The 23,888-nt window shown below is 44.5% G+C and overlaps 2 protein-coding genes across 4 annotated transcripts in view; both read right to left on the reverse strand.

Annotated features, from left to right (window-relative positions):
• Positions 1-1,139: 1,139 nt before the first annotated feature.
• SNTN (sentan, cilia apical structure protein) lies at positions 1,140-10,635 on the reverse strand. Its single transcript, XM_009563095.2, has 5 exons — positions 9,782-10,635; positions 4,277-4,408; positions 3,640-3,674; positions 2,714-2,853; positions 1,140-1,298 (listed from the first exon to the last, which is right to left on the reverse strand). The coding sequence occupies exons 1-5, from the start codon at positions 9,847-9,849 to the stop codon at positions 1,140-1,142; spliced, it is 534 nt and encodes a 177-aa protein (XP_009561390.2). The 5' UTR covers positions 9,850-10,635.
• A 239-nt stretch (positions 10,636-10,874) lies between these two features.
• Positions 10,875-23,888, reverse strand: part of SYNPR (synaptoporin) — a 114,438-nt gene continuing 101,424 nt past the window's right edge. For all 3 annotated transcript variants that reach the window (XM_054076991.1, XM_054076992.1, XM_009563094.2), the window contains 2 exons: positions 13,428-13,619; positions 10,875-12,671 (listed from right to left, as the gene is read on the reverse strand). In XM_054076991.1, coding sequence (XP_053932966.1) covers positions 12,405-12,671; positions 13,428-13,619 — 459 coding nt within the window. In that variant the 3' untranslated portion in view covers positions 10,875-12,404. The remainder of the gene's footprint in view (positions 12,672-13,427; positions 13,620-23,888) is intronic.

The raw sequence follows: 23,888 nt of genomic DNA on the forward strand, positions 1-23,888 counted from the left end.
GGTGCTAATTTCCCTCTTTTAACACCAAAGGATTTGATCCCTTCCTGTTTAAAAAAATATGCACCGAAGATATAAATTCTTGTCTTCTCCTTTTCGAACAAGGAAGAAGAGAAAATGAAAAAGGCTGTACTATTTTGCTGGCTCACTTATCTTGTCTTTGTAGAGGCTTGTTAAATTCTTACAGATAATAATCTGTTCCTGGGGTGGGAGATCGATTTTTGTGCTCCAAAGGGATGTCACAGAGGGCTAAACATTGGCTCTGAGCCAGGACCTCCTATATAGAGATCTAAACAGAGATTGGGATGATGAGCATTTAATACTGAGGCTCTGGCCCTAACCAAGCCCATGGCTGGGTCACGAATATCACCCAGCTCCAGTACAAAAGCTTTATTGGCCACCCTTATTCACCAGCACTCTTTGACCACCCCTTAGCTTATCCAATTCCTCCTCTTCACAATCTCATGAAACAACAGGCTCAGATGACCGACGTGCTTCACTAAGTCATCCCTTTGGTCACAGCAGCACAGCTCTGCCAAAGAGGCATTTCCAATCCATCTTTGCATCCTCGCACTAAGCTGCAGGACAGAGCCCATGGGGCCATTCCTGCACCCCGCTGGTGCTGATGCCACTCACCCAAACCTCTTCACCTGTATAAAAACCCCCAGACTGGGTTTCATGGTCTTGAAATTCCTTCCATAGTCATCCCTCAATGAAGAGGTCAGCTGAGGCCCCTTGGGGTGAACTGGGAGAGCCCTGGGGAGCCTACTGGCCGTGCCCTGCAGGAAGAGGGAGCTGCATATCTCCCTATAATGATGAAAGAGATGATGGGGAGGTCTGGGAGAGCACAGGCTGCCTTTCCCTTGCGTTAAGCCTGGCACTCAGCTGCTGAAGTGGTGCTGGGAGCTACTCAGCACTCCCTCCCACAGCACATACATAGCAGGCACGGAGCCCTGAGCACCAATATTTCACTCCACAGACCATTTCTCCAGAGGACTGAGTTCAGCCGCGTTTGGACAAGGCTTTATTCCATTTAAAAGGGGCTAGTACAGAGTCTCCAGGCACTCGGCATTATCTCTGTGCGTAGTTTGCTCCTGCTTTCCTTATAAAGCACCAAGCCACTTCTCCTTTTGAAGCACTTATCATTTTGTGGTTTTCACATTTTTGATCTCCTGCAGCAGGTCAGACATTAGAGTGAGGCTGACTAACAAGATCATGAAATCTTCAAAATCAATTTTGTTCTCCGACTCCTCATCCAGGGTGGAAATGATTTCCTGGTATTTTGGTTTGTTTTCTTGGCCCTATTTTAAATGAGAAAAAAAAAAAAGAAAAAAAGATTAAACATGAAGTTCCTTTTTTATTGCATCATCAAAATAAAACAAAGAAAGAAAGGCACCTGTGTAAAAATCCATGTATTTTTCTATCTTCCCATTCATGTTTTTGTGTCCACATTCTTATTACTTTTTCTAAAGGTATCGCAAGAAACTTGAACAGAAATATTATTGCAATCAGACAGGAGAACAACCAGTCCCCAAGGTTTCCATCTCAATCCAGAATACACCTTTTAAAAGACACCTAGTAGTGACCAAAAATCTGGCAGTGATGATGATGTAGCTGGTAACTGCTGGGAAAACCAGAGCCCTCTTTCTTGATAAAACTGGGGAGAGGAAGCAACCAGCCCTCCTAGCCTCAATATTCAAGACAGGTCCTCAAATATATACTGTGAAGGTCTCAGAAACCGTTGCTTTTACAGATATCACTTCAGTAGCTGCTGTTTTCTGTCCTGTTGAACATTACTGTTAGAACAGAAGGGTTTATTAGAATTACGTATCAAGTCAGTTATTGCTATTTTCTTATGGAAAAAAAAAAAAGAGAGAGAGTTCCAGGATACTTTTAAGCTTAATAACCTTCAAAACATCTCCCGATTCTAAATTTTATTATCTACTGATATTTGTGAGTCCTCTCCCAGAAGGTGCCTACTTTTGAATTTAGTACCCATTCTCCAACCAGGCATGTGATTTTGTCATTCTTGGAAGTGAAAGTATCGTCAAGAATGTTTTTACTCCTAAACATCTCATTTATTTAGTTGAGCTCTTTTTACTAGTCCTGAATAAATTTTTACCATTTGATAAAACCATTTTTTTTTTTTTGTTTAGGGAGGGAAAATAAAATCTACAAGAAGTTTACAGCCACAAGTGCTGACGTAGCTGCTTTTCCTGGTAACCAACCGGCTGCCACCAACAGCGCAGGTGGGTGACGGGTGGTGAGGTGCTTTCTGCTGCCTTTCTCCTAGCGGCCCCACCAGTGACGGCGGTGCGTGCAGCTCTGCGGCACAGAGCTGGCTCTCCTCGTACTGGGTCAGTTCTCTGGCAAACCACCGAACAGTTAATTAAGTGCAATGGGTTTCTTCTCTCCATAAATGCCTTTTCATCATCTGAGGGGGTTTTGCTTGTTGGTTTTTCTTTTTGCCATTGCCCTGCTTGGTTAACAAAAACACAAGCAAGCACATCACCACTGCTTCACTGCTGTCCTCTCTCTTTTAGCCCTGTGTTAGACACAGGCTCAACAGAAAGCAACTGATTCCCTGAAGGTGTTTGAGGCAAATTACCAAAGCCACTTGGGATTCCCCCACAGGCTGATGCCCATCCAGGTGCGGGACAGAGCCTGTGGGGCCATTCCTGCACCCAACTGGTGCTGCTCACCCAAACCCCCTCACCTGGATGAAACTCCCAAACTGGGTTTGCAGTAGGGTTTTGGTCTCAGCTTTGCTGATCTTGCCCTTGGGGTCAGCAGCGTTGTTGTACACCAAAGCCACGGTAGCAAAAGCTTTTTCAAGCTCTGAGCTTTTTCCTAGAGCTAGAGGGTGGAAAAAAAAGTTATCAGCTTATCAGAAAAAAAGTGGCATTTGAGATATAATTGAAAGGAATCTGTCAGAACCATCCTGAGTGGGTGGAAGTCTGTGTAGTTTCATTAAAGTTAATGAGGCTGAAACTGTTTATACCCACAGAGGGCCTGGCCTAGATTTTATTTGGAGTGGGCCACCAATATCCCTTGGAAAAACACCCCAAAAGGAAGCTTTGGATAGGACCTGGGGCATGCAGCAGTGGGGACTCAAGGTGATGTGCAAATTCAGTCTGGTCTGTCCCCAACCTGAGTGCCTAGCAAGGACCCACCATGCCATGGGGACAAGCCACACTGGTCATCTTTTGGATGCATTTGGCCTCCTAGGATCCTTTACCAGGGGAAACGCAGCTCATCTGGGAAGCCTGGCTGAACATAAATGTCTGTGTCTGAGCATCAGAGCTGCACTTCAGTGTATTTGGGATTTTGGCTTCAATACTTGGCTGGATTCATCCCCCTCCCACTCCTGAGTCACATCCTAAAGACTGTGTACTCACAGCCCTCAGCATCAGGTATGACAGATGATCTGCGTGGTGATTTTTAAGGGAAAGGCAAGCAGAAGAGGAGACTGGGATCAACACAGGAGCACATTTCTCAGGAACCCATGAGACCCTCACATCTGGCATCAACCAAAGCTCTGCATGGCTTCGGCAGCTCTGCCAAATCACCAGGATTTACTGCACTTGGGCTGTGGCCTTGGAGGACCTGAACCCCCAGTGGGCAACGAATGGGTCCCCTTACCTTTTATTGAAGCCAGCTGCTTGGCTATAGGTATGCTGGAAGTGGGAGAGAAGAGAGGCACAGTTATCACCTGGTCAGTTGTGGGTATATACATACTTTCTCCACGAGTGAGTTTGCTCTTTTCCGTTTCATTTAATCCACCGGCAACTTCCCAAGAGAGACTGGTTTTCCTTCAAACTGGAAAGGATAATGGCCTTACAAGCACACACAGCTCCCAATTCTTCACCTAAGCAAATAGCCTGGACTCATTATCAAAGGTGCTTATTAAATGATTTTAAGGGAGAGACATAGCACGATCCTTCAAATCATTTCTTCAGAACATGAAAGAGCTCTGAGAAGTTTCTCAGTTTTAAGCCCATCTCTAGGGAAGTGCAAAGGGGTTTGTCATGCCCCACTCACCAGTGCTCCTGGTCTGGACCAGACATACGGGTTTTATTCCCAGCAGGACTTACGTCTCTGAGAAACACCTCTCTGCTTCCTATTAAAACCTGCTTACTTTAGCTAAATAGCTGGAAACTAATTACAGAGCAGCCAGCCCACAGCGGAAGAGTTTGTGATAGAGACAGATACAGCCAGACAATGAATTTTAAGATAAAGGGCAGATTCCAGAGATGCAAAGAACAAAGTGACAACTTACCGCTTGGTCATGCCTGCAGCCGAAGGGCTTTTTTTGGTGGAAGCAGGAGCTGGCTGATTGACCGAGTACTGCTTCGTGCTGGGAACGCTTGCTCTACAGCCACACATCTTGTGGCCGAGGTGTTTGTGATCTCTAAGCAACTCGAGCAATAGCAAACAGGTGAATTCAAGCTCTGCCCTGTGAAAGCAGCTTGCTTGCAGCCATGCCCTATCAATAATGTAAACGCTACCTGGTGATGACGAAGCCAGCTAAATACGTTAGGGGAAAGGAGCCCCTGTAAGATGGCACTGCTGGCTTGGTAAGTAGTGTGGCTTTTATTTTATGTGAGAATTTGACAGAAACGAGCCAAACTAATGGAGCCTGAACTCTCTTAGATCTGTGGGGATGTTACTTTGCATCAGGAATAACTAAGACTGAATCCATTCAGCTACACGCATTACCATTCTAATGGGAAATCTTTCTAGCATGGGCTAATGTAACGTGCCCCAAGGTATAGAGGGACTTGTTCACATTGACAGAGTCAGAAACAAAGTGTTTCCCAACTCCTGACCCAGCATTTATCCTAGGTGGGCACCCTTCTGCTCTCATGTTTCTTCCCCCTGGTGCAGCGCGAAGAGGAGAGCTGTTCCTCCTCAGAATCACTTGCAAAGTAGAATCCAGCATAGAGCCTCTGCTTCATTTTCTACCCAAACGGATGCTGCCTGCTTCCAAAAGCAGCACGGAGCCATATGGCAGAGCAGTCGCACATTAGAAGAACTGGAAGGGCTCCGATGAACTTTGTTATTTATTGGCATGGATATCGCTATTAGGAAACACACAGCTTGTCACGCTGCCTGTCTCTGTGCACAGTCTCCTTTCCCGTGCCTAGAGGTGTCTAGACAGGATAACTTCAACCTAAAAGACCAAGCCGCTGCTTTAATCCCAAGGTGGTCTGTTAATAGGTAGTGACTTCAACTAGCTCATCCAGCTCATCACTCCCGGTGAAAGGATACAATGCTGATGTTAAAACTAGCCAGGATGAGACTTTATGTAACAGGACACGCAAAGGAGACTGCAACAGATGGCCTAGAGAATTAAAATGTTTTCCTCATTTAGTAGAAGCTAAATTACTGAAGGCTAATGAATAAGGATGTTCACCACCTTACTGTTCCTGGATTTTAATTATCTTAAAAAGCATGGGAAAAGAGAACCTTTAATTTTCCATCTAAGAGTGTCATTACTCAAACAATTCAGAGCCTTTTTCTGAGAGGTTTAAGCTGTCTTAGATCTCTAGTGCATTCTTTAGGACTGGCTCATGAATAAAACAGAGCCTGTAATTGCAATGACGCAGCCAAAACACATATAATCAATGCTCATTATCCCATCAATTAACACACTAAAATTAAACAAGAATTCAGGCTTAGTAATCTGCCATCAGCTAAAAAAAAAGGTCTTGATATCATGTTGAAGTGATAATTCCCTTTCACATCTGTTGAACCATACAAGGAGGCATGAAAAGCCTTACATCCCGGTTAATCCACAGAGCAGTAATGTTTGGTCTTAGCATCCAAGGTAAAAATGAGAGTGAGAAACAGACTCCTTTCCATGTTCATCAGCTACCGGCAGTGCTGTAGGCAGGCAGGTAAACCCAGCCCTCCGTGGTTTTGGCTCTTTCCACCATAGATCAGATTTCAGCTCACTGTTTTTTTAATCTAACTGATGTTTGAGAGCCTGAGCTCTCTAACAGGTGATTTGCTTTGCTGGGGTAGGAACAAGTGCAAGCAAGCCTGGGGCATGTTATCCCTCTAGGATATACTAATTAGCGCACACAGGAGCATCAGTGCCTGACAGATAAAGGGTAGCATGAGGACAACTCTTGCTTTGAAGAGAACAAGATTTTGGCTGTATGCGATGCTTGAGTGTTCTGGTCAGCAAGGTATGAGGGAGCCAGGCCATCTGCTCTGCATCTATTTTGATACGCGCTATTTATGTTGGAAACATCCAGGTGCTTTCATCGGTCACTTTTTAGCACGTTTCACATGTTTACAATATTGTCTGCACAAAACACACAACCCAGCGCTTCAAACTGCAAAATCTTTAGAGGCAGTTCACTCAGTTGCCACTGCAAAAAGCCACAGGCTCCTTCACTTTTGGTATTTTCCTCAGAGTTTTCCCATCCTTCTTAAAGTACTTTCTGCAGTTCAAGAGGACTTACCTTGTGAAACGTTTGCGTGTGACGGTGTGCCGTCTCCCTTAGCGATGACCCTGGGACTCTGGGCAGGTATGGGCATGCCGGCAGCAGGCAGGCACAGCCGAGGGACAGAGGCACACGGGAATACCTGAACCAGGAGCTGCATTCACACCCTTATCCACTCTGACTTCATTTCTTCAGCAAACCCTCCAGCAGCCGTGGAAGTGCTGCCAGCTTCACCCAGGACGCTAACAGCTTGATTTCCTCGTGACCAGATCCTGATCGTTTTGATCCCACATGTTATATGAATTTTCTTCCAGAGATCCAAGACTGAGAAGCCCCCCTCCTCCATTTTAGCCCAAAGAAGGACTGGCTGCCACAGCCTTATACTGGTTTTGTCTTGCTCCATCCCTTTGAAATCAATTACTCAACGCGGGGAGAGCCAGCAGAAGCAGCAGGTCCAATGCACCCATCACGGCCCGTCTCTCCACACCAGCCACCACCCGTGGTGCCCCCATGGGTGAGCAGGCTCAGCCCCACTGGGGAGGGACCTTCTCCTCTTCTACGTGGTGGCTTGCAAAAAGGAGGCACAACCCAGAGTAGGTGAATGGGGGATTTAATCAGCTCAAGGGACGGACAGCTATGCTGCTCTAACAAGCAGTCTGCTTTGCATGAATAACTCAGCTGGCCGCTGAAGCTCTCTGGTCACAACCCAACCGGCTCCTGCTTCACCCGGTGCTGTTTACCCATGCTAACACTCTCCTAAGCATCCTAAAACCTGAACCCCTGAACTTTTTCCAGGAGGTAAGGAATGCAGAGGATAAATAAAATCAACAGAGGGAGCGTTTCCTACTCATTTGTTTCTCCATCACCATTCCCTTTTGGGGCGCACGCTGCTGCTTTCATCTGTGCTGGGATGATGTCAGCAACATTCTGCAGGTCCCAGGAACGTTTGCCTCTTGGCCACCACCTTTTTAAAAAGATATCTCTTTGTACTCAATTTGATTTTACCCAAGGCTGGGTGCCGTTCACAGACCGGTGCCTGATGATGAACCGGTGACCAGTGCTCCTCCGGGTACCACCAAATACCGCTCCGCAGGGCAGGCTCGAAGGGGCTGCGCAGGTCACGGTGTGTCACAGGCCCTGGCTGAGGACACGGATGGCTCAGTTTATCTCCCCTGCCGCACACAGACAGCTCAGCTCAGCCCAGAATTCAGCTCTGGTGTCACAAATGGTTAAAATAGTTATGAATCCCATTGCTAAGATAAAGGAGGTAAAATGTTATTGAAGAAAAACCATTAGAATTGGCCTGTCTGCAGCGAAACATTGTCATCTCACGTCCAGGCATTTTTTCAGACATGATACAGCATTTTGACCAAAATACACTCGTGTCTCATGTGGAGGATGTCAGGGAACAGTGGCTTCAGGGACCCCCTGTGTGCAAGCATCCAGCTCCCTCGGCTTCTTTGACAATCTAATGGATAAGGGATGAGCCCAGCGTTTTTGGTATGCTACTCATCTTTGGAAGGATGCTTCAAAATACTACTACCAAATAATCTTTCCTCTGAGAAATGTTTTATTATAGGATATTTAGACTTTTAAGAGGCAGCTATATTCATAGAAATGTAAAGTTTTTTTTAAAGAAGGACATAGCAATAAAAATGTAAGTGAAGAAACTGGTAGCTAAATGCAACAAATGGGATGCCTCCCAGCTGAACTATTAACATTTCATATCAAAATGCTAAGATCTTCATAGTAAGGATGTATGGCGTTGACAAATGATGGGATAATCAGCACCAGATATTAATACTAAAATACATATTATTGCTGCTGTTAGAAAAGTCCAGGAGGAAAAGCTCTCAGGTTTAGTAGAGAGAGGGAATACAAAGAAATCCTGAAAAACAGTAGTTAAGTCAGAGAGAGCATAAGCTATATAACCCATCCATTCACATATATAAAGATTTTGACTCAAATCTGGCTTTAAATTAGCAGATAGAGGACTAAATGCTTATGACACGATATGGCATAATATAAGAAGAACTCTCTCAGAAAAGGGTGAAACAATATGTGGCAGTTTTAACTCAGTAGTTCTTTATCTGTCTGTAATATTAATCGTAAAACTCTGGAGATATTGTCAGGAGCAGACTACAGACACGGGCAACGCACGTTGCATTTGCCTGCCGCTTTCATCAGTACATCAGAGCTTCAGCCAAGAATAATTCAGGGCTAGAGCCTGAATTGCTCATTCAAATTGAGAGCATGTACAGATTAGAAATAATTAACCTAATCAGGGCAGGCAATTGCAATATGAATTGATACAACAGGAGCACAAACTTCCTCCAAGTCTGGCCAACACCAAAGCTCAGTGATAGGCAGCTTGATGGCTACACTGAAGGAGATCTCACCAGACATCAAGAAAGTATCGCACGACAAAATATACCATCACGTAAGGGCTCAGCCCTGTGGGCTGTATTTGCATGTAAACTCATCTTTGTCTCCTTGATGTGCTGCGCAGGGAGCAAAGCAGGTTGCAGAGCCACTGGGTACCCAGAGCTGCATTCCCTGCCCTCTCCAGCACCTCCCCATACAGGGTATGGTGCTGCACCTTTGCAAAGTGCATTCAAGAGCAATGGGGAAACCCTAAAGCAGTGCAAGAGTGCCTCTTCCTTGGCTTTTAAGGCACCTGGAGAGAAAGTCCTGTGCTCCCATCCCACCCCCTTTGCAGAGGCACCTGCCTCTCCTCCACAGTTCTACGCTTGATAATGAAAATACGCTCCCGTTTCTGGTAGCTGAGAAAAGGGCTATAAAGAGAAACACATGGGAAAGCAGGAGGGACAGCACAGAAGATCAAGGAACATATTTTTTTCCCCGGCTGACCTAGTTATTTGACTAACTGGCAGAGATGCTCACTAATGATGAAGTAGGAAAGCAATCAGTCTGCCAGCAGCAGTTTCACAGAGGATGCTCGAGTTTACTTAGCTATTTGTCTTAGAAAAACAGGAAACAAATACAGTCTTTTCCATCTTACTGCTCAACACTTTGCTATATAGTCACTATTCCCAGTTCAAATAAGCTTCCAGTTTCTCAACGATTGCCAAAGGATGTGATGACTCAAATCCAAAGGAACATGGACAAAACAGTCAGATACATTTTCTTACGTAAAAAGGCAAGAACATGAATAACTTTTTTATTTTTGCCGCTTCCATAGTGCATCAATCTGAGAAGCTATAGATGAAGACGTTTTTCATCCCTCCTAATTCACAGAGAAGACTACAGTGCCTTAAAAGATAACAGTCAGCTCAGCTGTTCTGCATGGCAGCATGGAGGTAACATACCTGTGATTGTCTGGCCAATGGGGGAAAGCAAAAGGAAAGTCTTCCAGCAAAACATGTGCCTCTTCCATTGCTTTTGTCAATTCTTCCACCAGCTCTGCCCCTCATAAGAAAATTTTAGATTTGGAGTTAGGTAAACAATACCTAAAATAAATCATAATCTTAATTCTGTCCCGTTTTGCATTAGAAACTGCCCTTTCTCCAGGGATCTCAACTCTAGAGGGTGTAAAAGCTGCAGTTCCTCTGCTCACATGGTGATGCAAGAATTTCAGCTTGTTTGAAATGCAGGACTAAAGGTAAACAAAACTCAAGTCTCGAACCCCCAGCATGGGACAGAAAAATCTGGAAATGGGACCCTGCTGATCTGACTGGAAAAGCTGATGCAGAGAAAGGTAGTTGACACAAAAAACCTCTTATCTATTTGTAGTGGAGAGGCTTAGATGACCCAACTTGGAATATTCCTGATCCAATAATAAAAAAAGCAGATTTTTTTTCTTATTAAAGAAAGAGAAAAAAAATCCAGAAGTAGGACTATGTGGGAGGGGGCATGAAGAGCCTACATTCTATCCCCATCCCCTGCCAAACACACAGATCTCACTTTCTCCTTGCCTATACCTAACTTTTTCCAAAGTTAAATAAAAAACCAAAACGAAGGAACAAAAGAAATGAAAGCCAAAATAAAATTCTTCATTGACCCAAAAAATTGTATTTTGCTCCCATCTGAAATACCAGGACATGTAGATATTCAGGTTTGTCCTCTCTGTAGCTCAAACATGGTTTTCCAGCAATCCACAGGACTGGAATAGTCAGCACAGTACTGGGTTGGTCCACTGATGGGGGAAAGAGAGGAAAAGAAGCAGGCAGGAATTAAATTGCACGGTCTTATTTTGTTTTAAACTTGTGATATCGACCTTAATGACAAGGGTCTGTAGATATGTCATGTCCACTGTACCTTCAAAGCATCCTCATAAAAGTGTTGGAAAGCAGGAAGAATATGACCAATAAGGTCATGCACAGGAAGAGTTATTTATCTTCAATAGTTGTCTTAGTTATTTTGCAGCGACATTTCAATATTAACATACTCAGAAAACATGCATTGTATGCAATAACTTTATTAGGGTCAAATAGATATCACAATATAGATTCATCCACTGAGTAGCCATAAATTGGTTACAACAATCATAGAAGAGACTAAGCTGTTTTAAGCTAAGATGCTTTCAACATTACAGCTCATACAATAACATTATATACTGATACACTTTGATTTAGAAATGCAGATGATCAGTTTTGATTAGTACATTGTGCTTTCATTAGTACATCAGGCTTTCATTTGTGTTAATCTCTCCCATATGCTGTAGTGAGGAAGGGCTGAATTTCCCAGGGAGAAATCCAAACGGGCTACAAGTTTGGCTCTGGCCATTTTAGGATGAGTTCCTCTGAGCCTGGGTTATTTGGTCAATCCAGTTACATTCTCCAGTAGCACCAAGCTAGCGCTCAGAGCAGCGACAGAACAGAGGGATATCTAAGAATGTTTACACAGCACAGACGGAAAGGTTTCCATGTTATGAGAGGGTATAAAGGAATATTGCTGCTTTGTAAGGTCACAACAAACATGCGGTTTTCATGTTTTGCTGTATTAAGCAACAGGGCATTTTCACATGGTTTTGTATACTGATATCTGCACCTCTGTTTATCTTAGTTAAATAAATACTTTTGTAAACATATAACACAGTTACTTGGTCCTTATTTTCCACAGCTCACATTAAAAGATTCACAAAACATCCATAGAAATAGTGATTTATAGAATGAATACTTAGCTGAGTTAAATGGAATAAACATTGGTCGGGTACCATATATACTACTGAATGCCATTTCAAGGAAAAACGGTTTAGTTACAAAGCATTCAGAACTCGGGTAAGCCATATATTCAACTCTGCAAAATATATAAAAGATGCATACTTCTTTTAAACATACATGTAACAAAATGTAGTGGCTGAAGTCGAGAAGTTCCGTTTACACAGTCCAGATATTTGGTAGTATGAAACTGTTTATCCATGCACTAAATTACGGATGACTCAGTTAACTAAAATGATAGTAAAATCTTCTGAAACAAAAAAAAAGGTATAACTCAAACAAATGCTCTGAAGAGTCACAGACAGGCAGTTTTGAAAATTTAGGTGCAATGTTACATGCATGGATATACAGAATAATCTGTAAAAATAATAGTAAACCACTTTCGTTTTTCACCAAAATGCAGAAGGAAATTCAATTATATTATGCGTGTTAAATACTACAGACTTGAGGCTACAAAATGCTTCTACCATCTTAACACATACAAAACTACCATAAAGTTATCTCTACAGTACATACTACAACACTGACTCCAGGTCACCACCCACGATAAGCACATCCCCTGTACCTGGCAGGTCAGGGAACAAAAGGCCAACTCCAGCCACCGGCCACCTCCCATCTGCCTCAGGAGGTAGGCATAGATCTTTAATCAACATTAAACACCTTGTTGTAGTATTAATTTATGTATAACCCTTAAAAATCTGGCGCCACTGAAACTTGAGACTTCTTAAACTCTCTACAAATGAGGAACGCAAGAGCTCGTGCTCCATGAACCCTAAATTTGATTAGAGAAGGAGGTTGGGCCGCTCTGGCCATAGCTCTGCGACTGGCCATATTCACCCACCTGGCCATAGGAGCCCTGCTGGTTGTAGCCACCAGCCGGCCCGTAGCTGTCTTGGTTATAGCCACCTTGATTGTAGCCACTGGACTGCTTCTCCATGGTGTCTGGAGCATGCCGCTGGCCCGAGGAGTGCCAGCCCGTCTCCTTAAACACAAACCAGATGTTGCCTGCCCAGAGGATAAAGTTCAAGAAGCCAAAGACCTAGGTGGGGAGAAGAGGAGCTTGTCATCCTGCAGCCGTGGTCTCACAGCCCACCCTAACGCCATGGACCTTGCATGGCCCCGGGAGAAGTAAAGCTGCTCCCACAGCCCATGTTTCTCCCAAAACCTGGAGTAAAATTTCTTAGCTTTCGAGCAATTTCCCAAATTTACCTCCCTTAGATGTAGCTCACAAAGTGCCCATTTCCCTTTTTGTTTCCAAAACAAGGTTGAATTTTTTCAGGCCAAAATAATTTTTTTGTTTGAAATCATAATCTAGATTAAAGAAACAGGGGAAAGATAAAATAAAAAGAAAATAATTAAAAAGAGAGATATTAACTAGTCAGTGGCTTGGAGGGGGGTTGTTTTGTTTTAAAAAAAAAATCTGAAAACTAATTTTATGTTGTTTTTTCGATGATTTTTAAAGGAATCCAAGGCACAAAACCTTGTCTTCCTAAAGGAGCACATAGCTTTTCAAAAGTCTTGCAGCAAGGGAGTTTAGAGCAGACAGATCAAGCACTACAGTTGGACAGACACTCTGCTTTCTCCCCATCCCAACCCCGTGTGCTCATCCTGACACTGCTCCATCACAGACAGCTGTGGTGGGTCACGCTCTGCCTTTCCCCACAGTGAGACTCTGCTTCCAATTAAATCCCTCCAGTCAACTGGTTTACACCAGCCTGTTTAGGTCAATATATGGGTAAAAGAGATGAAAATGTTTGCAAGGTAAGGGTGAAAAGCAGTAATCAAAGTCACTTACAACCGAAGTGTTGAGGCTTGACATAACAGGGCTGCGAACAGGCAAGCATTTGTTGGACTGCTGTTTGCAGGCAGACATCAGTAACAGCACTTCGTCTGGGTCGGTTGCAATCTTTACATCTGACAGTCCTTTAGCCCAAGCAGATGAGCTCACTAGCCACAAGAATGAGAAGACCACTGTCACAATGAAATCCTAAAAGACAAATCAGTTAGGAAGTATTATACTGGCGTGTCCATAGGGAAGAAAAAAAATTAAAAATCACCAGGAAACTGAAAGCTAGTGACAGAGGAGAGAAAAAACAAGAGCTTGTTATTTTGTGGAAGGCTGTGATTACTATCATCACCCATAGAGCTAATTTTCAGAAGCACTCGATGGGCTTAATGGGGCAGAGCCCTTCAGCTGCTATTTCCAACTGTGACCCCAAGGGCAGATTCCCACGGGTGCCCGGGATGCTGCGGTGCCTTGGCAGTTCCTGGCACCTGACTGGTGAACTGGGATCAACTGAAAAAACACACAGCTGAGTGGAAAGGAGCTGGGACCTCCCGAGAGCTGGCTCCTGCCCCAGCTGCTCCTACAGACAGCCAGGACAGGTTTCTGACGGGAAGCATTTCCATCCCTGGCAGCGTCTCAGGGGGAACCTGAAACTGGCTAATCCTCAGCTACCAGCTGAGGAGTTTTCTCACCAGCTACAGGTAAGGCCAAATGTCCCTGCTGCACGAGCCGTGCAGTTGCTAATTATCATAAATGAACAAATACACAGCAAAACTTGCCAAGCACAAAGACTTCTCAGCTCCTCCCTGTCCCGGTAAAGCATTTACTCCTAATTACAAACCACATGAAAGAAGGGATGATGGTCCCTCCAGGCTCCAGCACCTCTGAGCAGTTCTGCTCTGAACCGCTCTGCTCACTTTTCCCTCGAAAGACTCTCAGGAGCACAAACAGGCATAAACTTCTCCTTGTCTTAGCCAGGACAAGTGGCCAAGTGACATTGTTGTTGTGTGGGTTTAGGGGAAAAGGAGGGAGGAGGTGTGATTTTTCAAGCTTTCTTGTGTCTTGCTAAAACAGAAGAGCCTTTCTGCTGTCATATTTCATCCCATCTGTCAGCCCACAACAGATGGTAGAGGTGCCAAAGTCTAACATACCACTAACTGCATCGCTGCGTCTTGATATCCCACCTCCCAAGGGGCTGCTTCCCCTTCCCCCTTACAAAATAAAGGTGTACGTGGAAGGGAAAGAAACTGTTCATTAAGAACACAGCTTTTTGGGTTGGTGTCCAAAGAAATAAGCGATCCCTGGGGAACATTCTTCTCTTCTACAACACACTTGACATTTAGGGAAGGAGCTCTCCGAGGCACTGAGGACACGAGCATCTTCCACGATGGAAGACGCACCAGTCGATAAACCAGCCACATAAATGAGCCATGAACAAAGGATTTCTCTGCTCAGGCAGATGGGATTAAATTAACTGTGCTTGGATGCTTTCCCAAAAGATACATCCTTCTCTTTTAACGGTGCCACAATTTGTTTTCTGTAGCCCTGTGTCTGCTGCTGAGCTTTGAGTCCTTCTGACTTCCCTTCATGCTGCCCAAATGGGCTCTTGTGAAGAGCGTGAAGCCCAGGAGCTGACAACTATCTTAAAAACCCAAAGAGATGCCGGGCAGGCAGAGGCACATAGCCCAGAGTAATTTTTCTTCTCAGGGATATTTCCAGCAAAAGAAATAATTGTATTTTATATGTCCTAGCAGTAAAAAAGACTCCTAGAAGGAACAGTTCAATTGCAAACTTTTCCTAAAAATTCCAGCTGGTAGAAACACCTGAGCTGTGGATTATGATGGGATATGGTCTTTATTTGCTAAGAGGCTTGATGTGTTACCCACGTGGACGTCAAGCCCTCATACAGGTTCTGATTGATACAATAGACCTGGACACATCAGAATTTTGGGGAACATATCTTTTAAATGACAAGGAATTCTCTCTCAGTGCTGCCACACTATCAGGCTTTGCAAGCTAAACCAAGCTCTGCAGTAAGTGCATTTGCAATAACAATAAAATAAATGCATAACAGCAGGTTGAAATTTGAATCAAACAGAGACAAATAGACCAAAACTAATAAAATGTAGGCATTGAAACTTGTTAAAAAGAAGGAAGTTTCTAAAGTGAGCAAAGTTCTTCAAGCAGGTGACAGTAGCCGGGGTTCAGACCGCTGTTGAGCTCGCAGAGCCTGACCCCATGTCGGGGAGGCACTTGCACAACTTGTGGCATAAATGGTCACAATTTGGAGGAGTTCCTCGCTCTAACTGCTAGTAGCTCATGTCTTGGGCTATAAAGTACTGCTGGGAACATCCAGGAGCACCGTGCAGTTGAAGGGTTGGTCCTAAAGGGACTAAGTATTTCACATTATTTCTCAGGTCTTGTTTTCTCTATCTCACTCCAGCCTTCTGCTGGCTTCCTCTGCTCCCCTGCATCAGGGTGTCCTAACTGTGCCCCATCCTACCCTCTCTGCTGTGAATGCCCTGATTTGAGAGCAGGTCAGAGCCTTGGGGAAAGAGCCTCTGCTCCTCAGGGTTGCAATCAGCCCATTTTTACAGCAACTCCCCAAAACTGTGAAGTCTGGTTGGATGCAAGAAATGCATCAAGCCAAAAGGGGAAAATTGCACAGTGGGATTCTCAGAAGAACCCACCCAAACCCCTCCACAGCCAGAGGACAACACAATTCCCAGAAACATGTTACTGGTCCCACTTCTCAAGAAGACAGGATAGAAAGACTAATGAAAGACAAGGTTTTTCAGCAGGTGTGCTCACCAAGGCTGCATGGACAGAGTCTGACTCTTGGAGGAGGATTTGCTCCGTCTGCTCTGCACTGCGCAAGGAGCAAAACGTACAGCTACAGCAAACTTGCATCTTCCTATTTATTTTGAATCTTTGTTAACCTTCAGCTTTGGCTGGAACTTGAACTTCTCTTGTTTTCAAGTGGGTTTGGATTTCTGGCTGAACATTTTCACAGCTCTGGGTGGAACAGAGTTACAAGATAATGACATGCTGAAAATAAAAGTGAATTTCAAGCTAAGCTGTTCTGTGGCTATCCGGGGAATTTCTCCCTGGTAATTAAACCCAGAGTGTCTGCACACTAAAACAAATCTTGCAACTGAATGTTTAATATCCCCATAGCATGGGTGATTTTTTTGTTTCCTTTAGAACAAAGTAATTTTTGTAGTTGCTCTCTTGAAACAGTGTCTACAGATCTCTTCAGTGTGTATACTCTTGTATGGTTCCGCTATACTCCTAATTGCAAAGTTTCTTTCTCAGATCTCAGCTGAGATACTTCGGTCTGCCTACAGGTGCCTTTGGGAAGAAGGCAAAATCGGAATGTGTAGGAGAAAGCAGAAAACAAGATTTAAAATATGTTGAATACCCAAGGAGGGAATTTTTAAGAGCCTGAAATATGTGTAATAGAAAAAAAGATTCTTGCTGCCTTTTTCAAGTTGAAACTTGCTATTACTGAGTTTGCCAAAAATGCCTACTTGGAACAATTTTATATATTACATGTTTTAGAATCGAACTGTGAATGCCTTTTCTTTTCATGGTAACTGAAACACTTTTCCTTGCTATCAAGCTACTGGCTTTTGCAAGATGCCTGTCTTTGGCAGAGGCAGTCACTTGCACTCAGGAGACTGAAGTGACACTAGTTTCAGAGTCCCCAGAGTCCAATGTCTCAACCAGCTGAAAGCAGCTGCAGAAGCTGCTTTTTTTTCTCAGAAAGGGAATACTTTCTGTCTGCGCAGAGCCAGTCGGTGGCTTCAGCAACCCTGGAGCACTGTAACGCATGCGGTCCCACACACACTCTGGCCTTGCTCTCCCTCCTGGCCACTGCAGCCCAAGCTCAGCACGATGGCCCTGCGCCGTCAGGTCTGAAAACATACAAAAACCTCAGCTCTGACCTGGCATCCCTGCTGCGCATGCACTGCCTCCTCTCTCGCTGAACTGCAGCTGCTAGCCTTGTAACTGGCTTCTATGCAGGGCTTCCAGTGCCTCCCTGCAAGCATTTCCATCTGCTGACGCTCGCGCTACAAAACCTTTTCATCCGAGAAAACCCCTCTTGTGCACTGAGAGCATATGAAGGAGCAACTCCCAAATGCCGACCAAAGCCTCTAAGCCCGCCCAGCTAGAGCCTGTCCAGCCTGGCAGCACTGCTGACAGGTTACATGGACAGCCCCAGCAGGGACAAACCGCTCAGAGGATTTGCTTTCACAGTCACAACCAACCTAAAAATTCAAGAACCACCCCAGCAAGAGCCATAGCCCCAGTCCCAGCCTGGGAAAGTGGCCAACAACAGGTTGCTGCAGGCAGCAAACGCCTTCCTACAGTGGCATTTTAGCTCTTTTTTGACTTGAACAAGGTCCCACCCCAGATTTTCTGCCAAATGAAGCTTTGAAAGAATTACACGCTTCTTGCAACAGTGTACGGCCTTGCAAGCTCGCTTCTGGCAGAGCCCTTAGGGAGGCACCAGCGTGTACAGCAAAGTCACCCAGGCTCATGCTTCAAAAGCGAGAGGACAACAGCGGGCTGAAACAGCTCTTGGAAATGCAAAGAATTATTCAGGTTATTCATAATTTCATTCTTTAACGGCAAAAGATTCAGTCTTGGTTTTTACAGATGCCTGTTCATTCTCTTCCTATCTATTGCCTTGAAAGCCAAACAAAGGGGAGGAAATAAAACTTGTTTAACCAAAGACATTGCCAAAGAGCAGACTAGAAGTGACTTAACGCACTTTGGTCTGCGACATAACGTAAAGAACCAAATGTCTTTCTGCTTAATGTGATTATTCACAGGACTCCAGATGCAAAGGAAAGATCTCATCTTCTTAAGTGTAAGTATCTTTATGCACTGTACGAATGAGATTATCGAGTAATCGCTATAAAAATGAAATCTCTCTTTTCAGGGCTACATCAGTCACTTTTTTTGGCTAAATAATTTTATGTTCTTGTGCTAATTAATTTGAATACTAACAAAATGACTGACATTTATACATGAATGTAAGTGTTTATTCATGGCTAATCTATAACTTCCCAAAGACAAACCTGAAGGCACATAGAGACAGAGCTGTCAGAGTGCAAGTTTTAAATGGAGTACTTATGAGGTATAGAAGCTATGGAAAAAGAAAGAAGTCTGAGTGCTGCGTACTGGTATAAACTGACGATGATGGTTCTTTCCTTTATTTTCCCACTCCAGACATACACGGAAGCATCTACCCCGGATTCCCTAAAATTTCAACACAAAACAAACTGTTGGGTCAGTTAATCTCTGCTTGCAAGCAGCTGAAAAGGTATAGGTCTGAAGCAGGGCACCGAGACAGAGGTGCTGGGGTGGCAGTCCCAGGTCACAGCTCACCCCTGCGCTCATTGCAAACCAGCAGTGCCTCACGGGGTGATGAGCGAAAGCAGACAAGGGGGGCTGGGAGCCTTCGTTAGAGCTTGGTGGTGTTCACCTTGAAGACCTTGGAAGTTGAAAACAAAGGAGCCAGCTAGCAGAAGTTTACTGATAAGTAGGCATTGGAATGCAGAAAGCTGCTGCATTTGGTTCAGGAGTTTGAAAACAGCCAGAGGAGACTGAGTCTGCGCAAAGTTCAAAAAGAACTTCATCCCAAGGAAGACCTCCTACTTCATCCCTAAGACCCCGACCCATGACCATCAGGAGGCACTACGCAGGCGCAAGACTGGAGCGAACTTTCCAGAACTAATAATAATACGAAGCGGGGAGAGGGTATGAATACGTAGTAGGCACTTATACCTATGCATGTCTTTACACTATAAGTAGGTGCTTGTTAAGCTCTACGGTGTGCAAGGTAGGAGGAGAACCCCCTTGCACCCCAGCGCTGGAAATAAACATACCTGCTTTATAAGTCATTTTGGGTCATAGGGTTTGATTCCGCAAAACAGGGGTACGTGGTGTTACACAAGTGGAAACCAGCTGAGGCTGTTCCGAGAGATGCAGATGCGCTAAAAACTGGTGAGATTTTTGTACAATTGCATTCATTAAAATCTAAGTCACCATCTCCAATTAATTCCTTTAAAACGTTTCTGACTCTCAAGCACTAATCAGTCATTTGAGAAACTGCCTTGGACTTCTAAGCGCTAAGGCGAGCTCCCAGCTCCTCGCTGTACACATGCATCGGGTAGGAGTTGGAAATGAAATCAAAGTCACAGCTGTGGTTTGCAGAGCTCGGAAACACATTGCACATATCTATTTAGTATTTAATCCCTGGGAAACTACTCCCTGTTCCTTTAGGAACTGGGAATCCAAGGTGTTCTCTTAGGCTTATTTATGTGTTCCAGAGAAAGGCAATGAAGCTGGTGAAGGGGCTGGAGAACAAGTCTTATGGGAGGTGGCTGAGGGAACCTGGGGTTGTTTAGCCTGGAGAAAAGGAGGCTGAGGGGAGACCTCAGTGCTGTCTACAACTGCCTGAAAGGAGGTTGTAGTGAGGTGACAGCAATAGGATGAGTTGCACCAGGGGAAGTTCAGATTAGACATCAGGAAAAATTTCTTCACTGAAAGGGTTCTCAGGCACTGGAACAGCTGCCCAGGGAGGCAGTTGTGTCACCATCTCTGGAGGTATTTAAAAGACAGGTAGGTGAAGTGCTCAGGGATATAGTTCAGCAGTGGACAGGTATGGTTGGACTTCATGATCTCAAAGGTCTTTTCTAAATGAAGTGATTCTATGATTCTAGTATGAACCTCCTGAACGATTGCTCCGTGGAGCCACTGGGACAAGTGGGCACATAGCAAGAGCTCACTGCTGGCAGCCCCTTGGGAGGGGTGACTCCCACCTCCAGTGCAGATAAGGAACACAACTGGGGCCCTGTGCAATCAAAAGGAAAATTATTTTTTACCTCCAAAATCTAACAGGCAAGGTTAGCAACAGATACGGCCCACTGCAGAGTGAATAAAACATGCCAGTGCTATCCAAACAGCCACAGAAGGAGTTAACAGCTTCTCCTACAGCAAATATTTCCTTACCATGATGTCTCACTTGACACTGAACGTTAAAATATTTTTCTACAGTTAAAGTGATGCTTCGGTAAGATCTCAGCACACACTGTTGCGTTTCCCTATATTTGTATGAAGAAGGTAAACGTGAAACATTTGTGACTGAGGTTTTTTTTCAGTGAGTTTCTTGTGACTTAGCGGGCATTAAATTCTGTATAATCATATATTCTGCATCCAGTCAGGCCACTGCAAGTTGTTAATGCATTGATGGAGCTCTGACTGCTTGTGCAAGGGCTTCTTGAAAAAATATTCTAAAATTTCAAGTGAAAAGTTTTTTTTCCTCCCTCCTTTTCTCCCTGCCATGCTCATTTTTCAAATCCTGATAGTTTGTCAAGAGGAAAGGCAGCCAGCTCTGAGAGGGTGCAACTTAAAGGCAGATGTCATCCCATACTGAGCAAATATCAAGCCAAGAGGCTTAAAATGGGAATGGTTTTAAAACTAAATTGTGATCGGGCACTGCAGCAGAACCAGAGATAGATAAAACTATCACCTAACTCTTCACTAAGAGGTCAAAAACTGGTAGTCTGGAAATGTTGCCTGATGCATGGATCCCGCCTGGTGATGAGGAAGGAGCAAGGACTTCCCTGCCCCCTGCACCAACACGTGCTGGGGACTGCAGGCTGGATTCAGGCATGTGCAAAGCACTCCAGATTTCTGCAGCACTTTTCGTTGGAAGGAACAATCGCAGGGATGACACATACTCACACATCTGATCTGACATACGTGTTATCTTGCTGGGTACGTCAGTTCAGTGTAGCATCTGCCTGGAGCTGGAGGATGCACCGCCTGCCTCCTTTGCACAACGCGTTACATCCTTTGGGTGAACCCTGCAGCCAAAGGAAGCTGGTTTTCACTCTGAGTTTCCCTTGACCCTTGAATTCCTCCTGCCTACAGCTCCTTGCTTTTTCTCTGCCTAGAGCTCGGCATTTTCCCTCCTTCTCCAATGCACTGTAGGACTTGCACTCTGCCCCAGGCAGGCAGGGGTGCTGCAGTCACTGCACCGGGCAGCCTCTTGGAAGACCAGCAAGGATGCGTCCAGGTGAAAAGGGCTCTTTTTTTTTAAAAAACATCCAACATAACAGAGCTGGCAGTGTGAAGAAAACACTGGAGCACATGGGACTCCTGGGACTCCTCCTGGCAGGCATAAGCTGAATATAACCCCCAGCCACTTCCCAACACCACTCACTGGCAGGAGCTGCTTTTGCACAGAAGCATCTTGATAGTCTAAACAAATAAGATCATTTAGGCTTGGTTTAAAAAAATGAGAAACTGCAAACGGCGGCTTTAGTAATGGACACTGGTTAAATTTAACCCGTAGATTCAATTACAACCCATTACACAGAACAAATTAAATCAGTGCCACGTTAGTGCTGTACCAGGGTCACGTACCCTGTGACAAACACGATGGCAGCAGCTGTACCAGGAACATCCTGGGCAACGGCAAATGGCCACATCACAATCTGACATATTAGTATTATTTTTTTCTGTTGCTACACAGGATGTGGTTAGTCAGAAGAAAGAATTGTTTTCCACAAGGAAATTAGAATGGCAAATCTTTGCAACTAATCCTTTGATGAGACAGTTTGAAATGAGATATTGCTTGATATCAACTGAATCAAGCAGAAGCAAGACATTTTATTTATTTAATGTTTCTGTAGGGATCCCCTTATCTTGCCTGTTCTACCTCTCTGTGAGAGGAGAGGAAAGGTGCCAACAACCCCCAAATGAAGAGGATTCATTTCCTTTGATGTGAAATGAGAATTTTTCCTGCTGTATCAATTCATCCGTCTTGAATTATGCAAACTAAAGTAAAACAATTCTCATCTCCTTCTGTAGGAAAGTCTTTCCTCTCAACCCCTGTGATGCTAAGATCACCTTCCTACAGTTTAATCTTTTGCTTACTGCTACTGTAGTTTTTTCATTTAGCAGGTACAGCCTTCCTGTGCTGATGATTTATTTTCCTTTCAGTTATATTTTTCTGATGCTCTGTGGCTTTCAGTCATTTAAGGCACAAGACTCAGACAAATATCTGGTTTCTGTCAACTGTAAACTTTAGCACTGAAAGACAGAACTCTTGCCTTACATTGGTCCTGACTAAACTCCCACCACCTTCCCTTTGAACTGCTCTTCACACCAAGACTTAGAGAAATATTTCCTCCACTTCAGTGTAACCTTACCCTTGCAGCCACGCAGAACAGCATTCTCCGTGGAAGGGAGAGGATTATGATTTGCAGACTGTAGGGCTCCTCAAGTCATAGAATGGTATAGGTAGGAAGGGACCTCAAAGATCATCCAGTTCCAACTCGCCACCCTCCCCGCCACGTGCAGGGACACCTTTTACTGGATCAGTTGCTCAAAGCCCCATCCAACCCAGCCTTGAATACCTCCAGTCATCCACGACTTCTCCGGGTAACCTGCGCCAGTGCCTCGCCACCTTCACAGTAAAAAAATTCCTTCCCAATATCTAATATAAATCTCCCCTCTTTCAGCTTAAAACTGTTCCCTCTTGTCCTACCTCTGCACTCCCTAAGAAGGAGCCCCTCCCAGCTCTCCCAAAGGCCACAGAGATGCAGAGACCCGACCCAGCTTCAGCACAGCAGAGGAACAGCAAGATTAAGGGGTGTCGCACAGGGCATGAGGCACTATCAGGGAATGGACACCCAGAACAAAATCTCTCTCACTGGTTTTACAGTCTTGATTTATAAGACAAGGAATGCACAGCAGCACTTGCTTTTTATCACAAGCCTTCAGGAATCAGTAAAAAGAAAAATAAAAGCACAAACAGCCACAGCTTGATGGGTGCATAGAATAATTGAAAAGCAAGGAGCTTCATAAACCAGCAGAAGACATAAACATACTGGGAGCTCAGGGTAACACTGGAAAACCAGCCATGTAGTTCTCCAAAGCAAAATAATTTGGCTGAACCCAGCAGTAACTAGCAATAAGAGGTCTCCCTGGCTAGGTTTTGCCAATGCGCGTGGTTTCATTTATCTGCTATGATGATGCCCAAGATCTCCTCTTCCCTTTTTTCCCCTACCAATGAAGGTCTGCTGTTACAGATGCATGGTTTGGACCCCAATCCAGCAGTCACCCAGCTACATGTTCATTATTTGCGTGACCATCATCACTGCAGGCAGTGGAAGAGAAGTGGGAAATCCCACAAGCGCATACAAGATTAGGACTAAACTCTACCCACACATAAGCTTTGTTACCCTTGATACTAAAAGTTTAAATCACCATTAAGATAAGCTTTGTTACCCTTGATACTAAAAGTTTAAATCACCATTAAGATAAAAAAAAGACAAACGGGTGAATGCAGAGATGCTTTGGGTACTGGGCCACTTGGATCTCCCACACCATGGCACAGCCTCAACCACCAAAAAACCAAGAGGTTAAGACCTACACCTGAAAATGCTG

Source organism: Cuculus canorus, chromosome 11 (genome assembly GCF_017976375.1).
Source record: "Cuculus canorus isolate bCucCan1 chromosome 11, bCucCan1.pri, whole genome shotgun sequence".
Classification (NCBI taxonomy): Eukaryota; Metazoa; Chordata; class Aves; order Cuculiformes; family Cuculidae; genus Cuculus; species Cuculus canorus.

What these genes read in the sequence shown, in the direction of transcription:
- SNTN (XM_009563095.2), bottom strand. Translation starts at nt 9,849, where the DNA reads ATGGAAGAGGCACATGTTTTGCTGGAAGACTTTCCTTTTGCTTTCCCC. An exon ending in CATTGGCCAGACAATCACAG is followed by an intron (nt 4,409 to 9,781) that starts GTATGTTACCTC and finishes CGAGTTGCTTAG; the next exon opens with AGATCACAAACACCTCGGCC. An exon ending in GCAGCTGGCTTCAATAAAAG is followed by an intron (nt 2,854 to 3,639) that starts GTAAGGGGACCC and finishes TCCACCCTCTAG; the next exon opens with CTCTAGGAAAAAGCTCAGAG.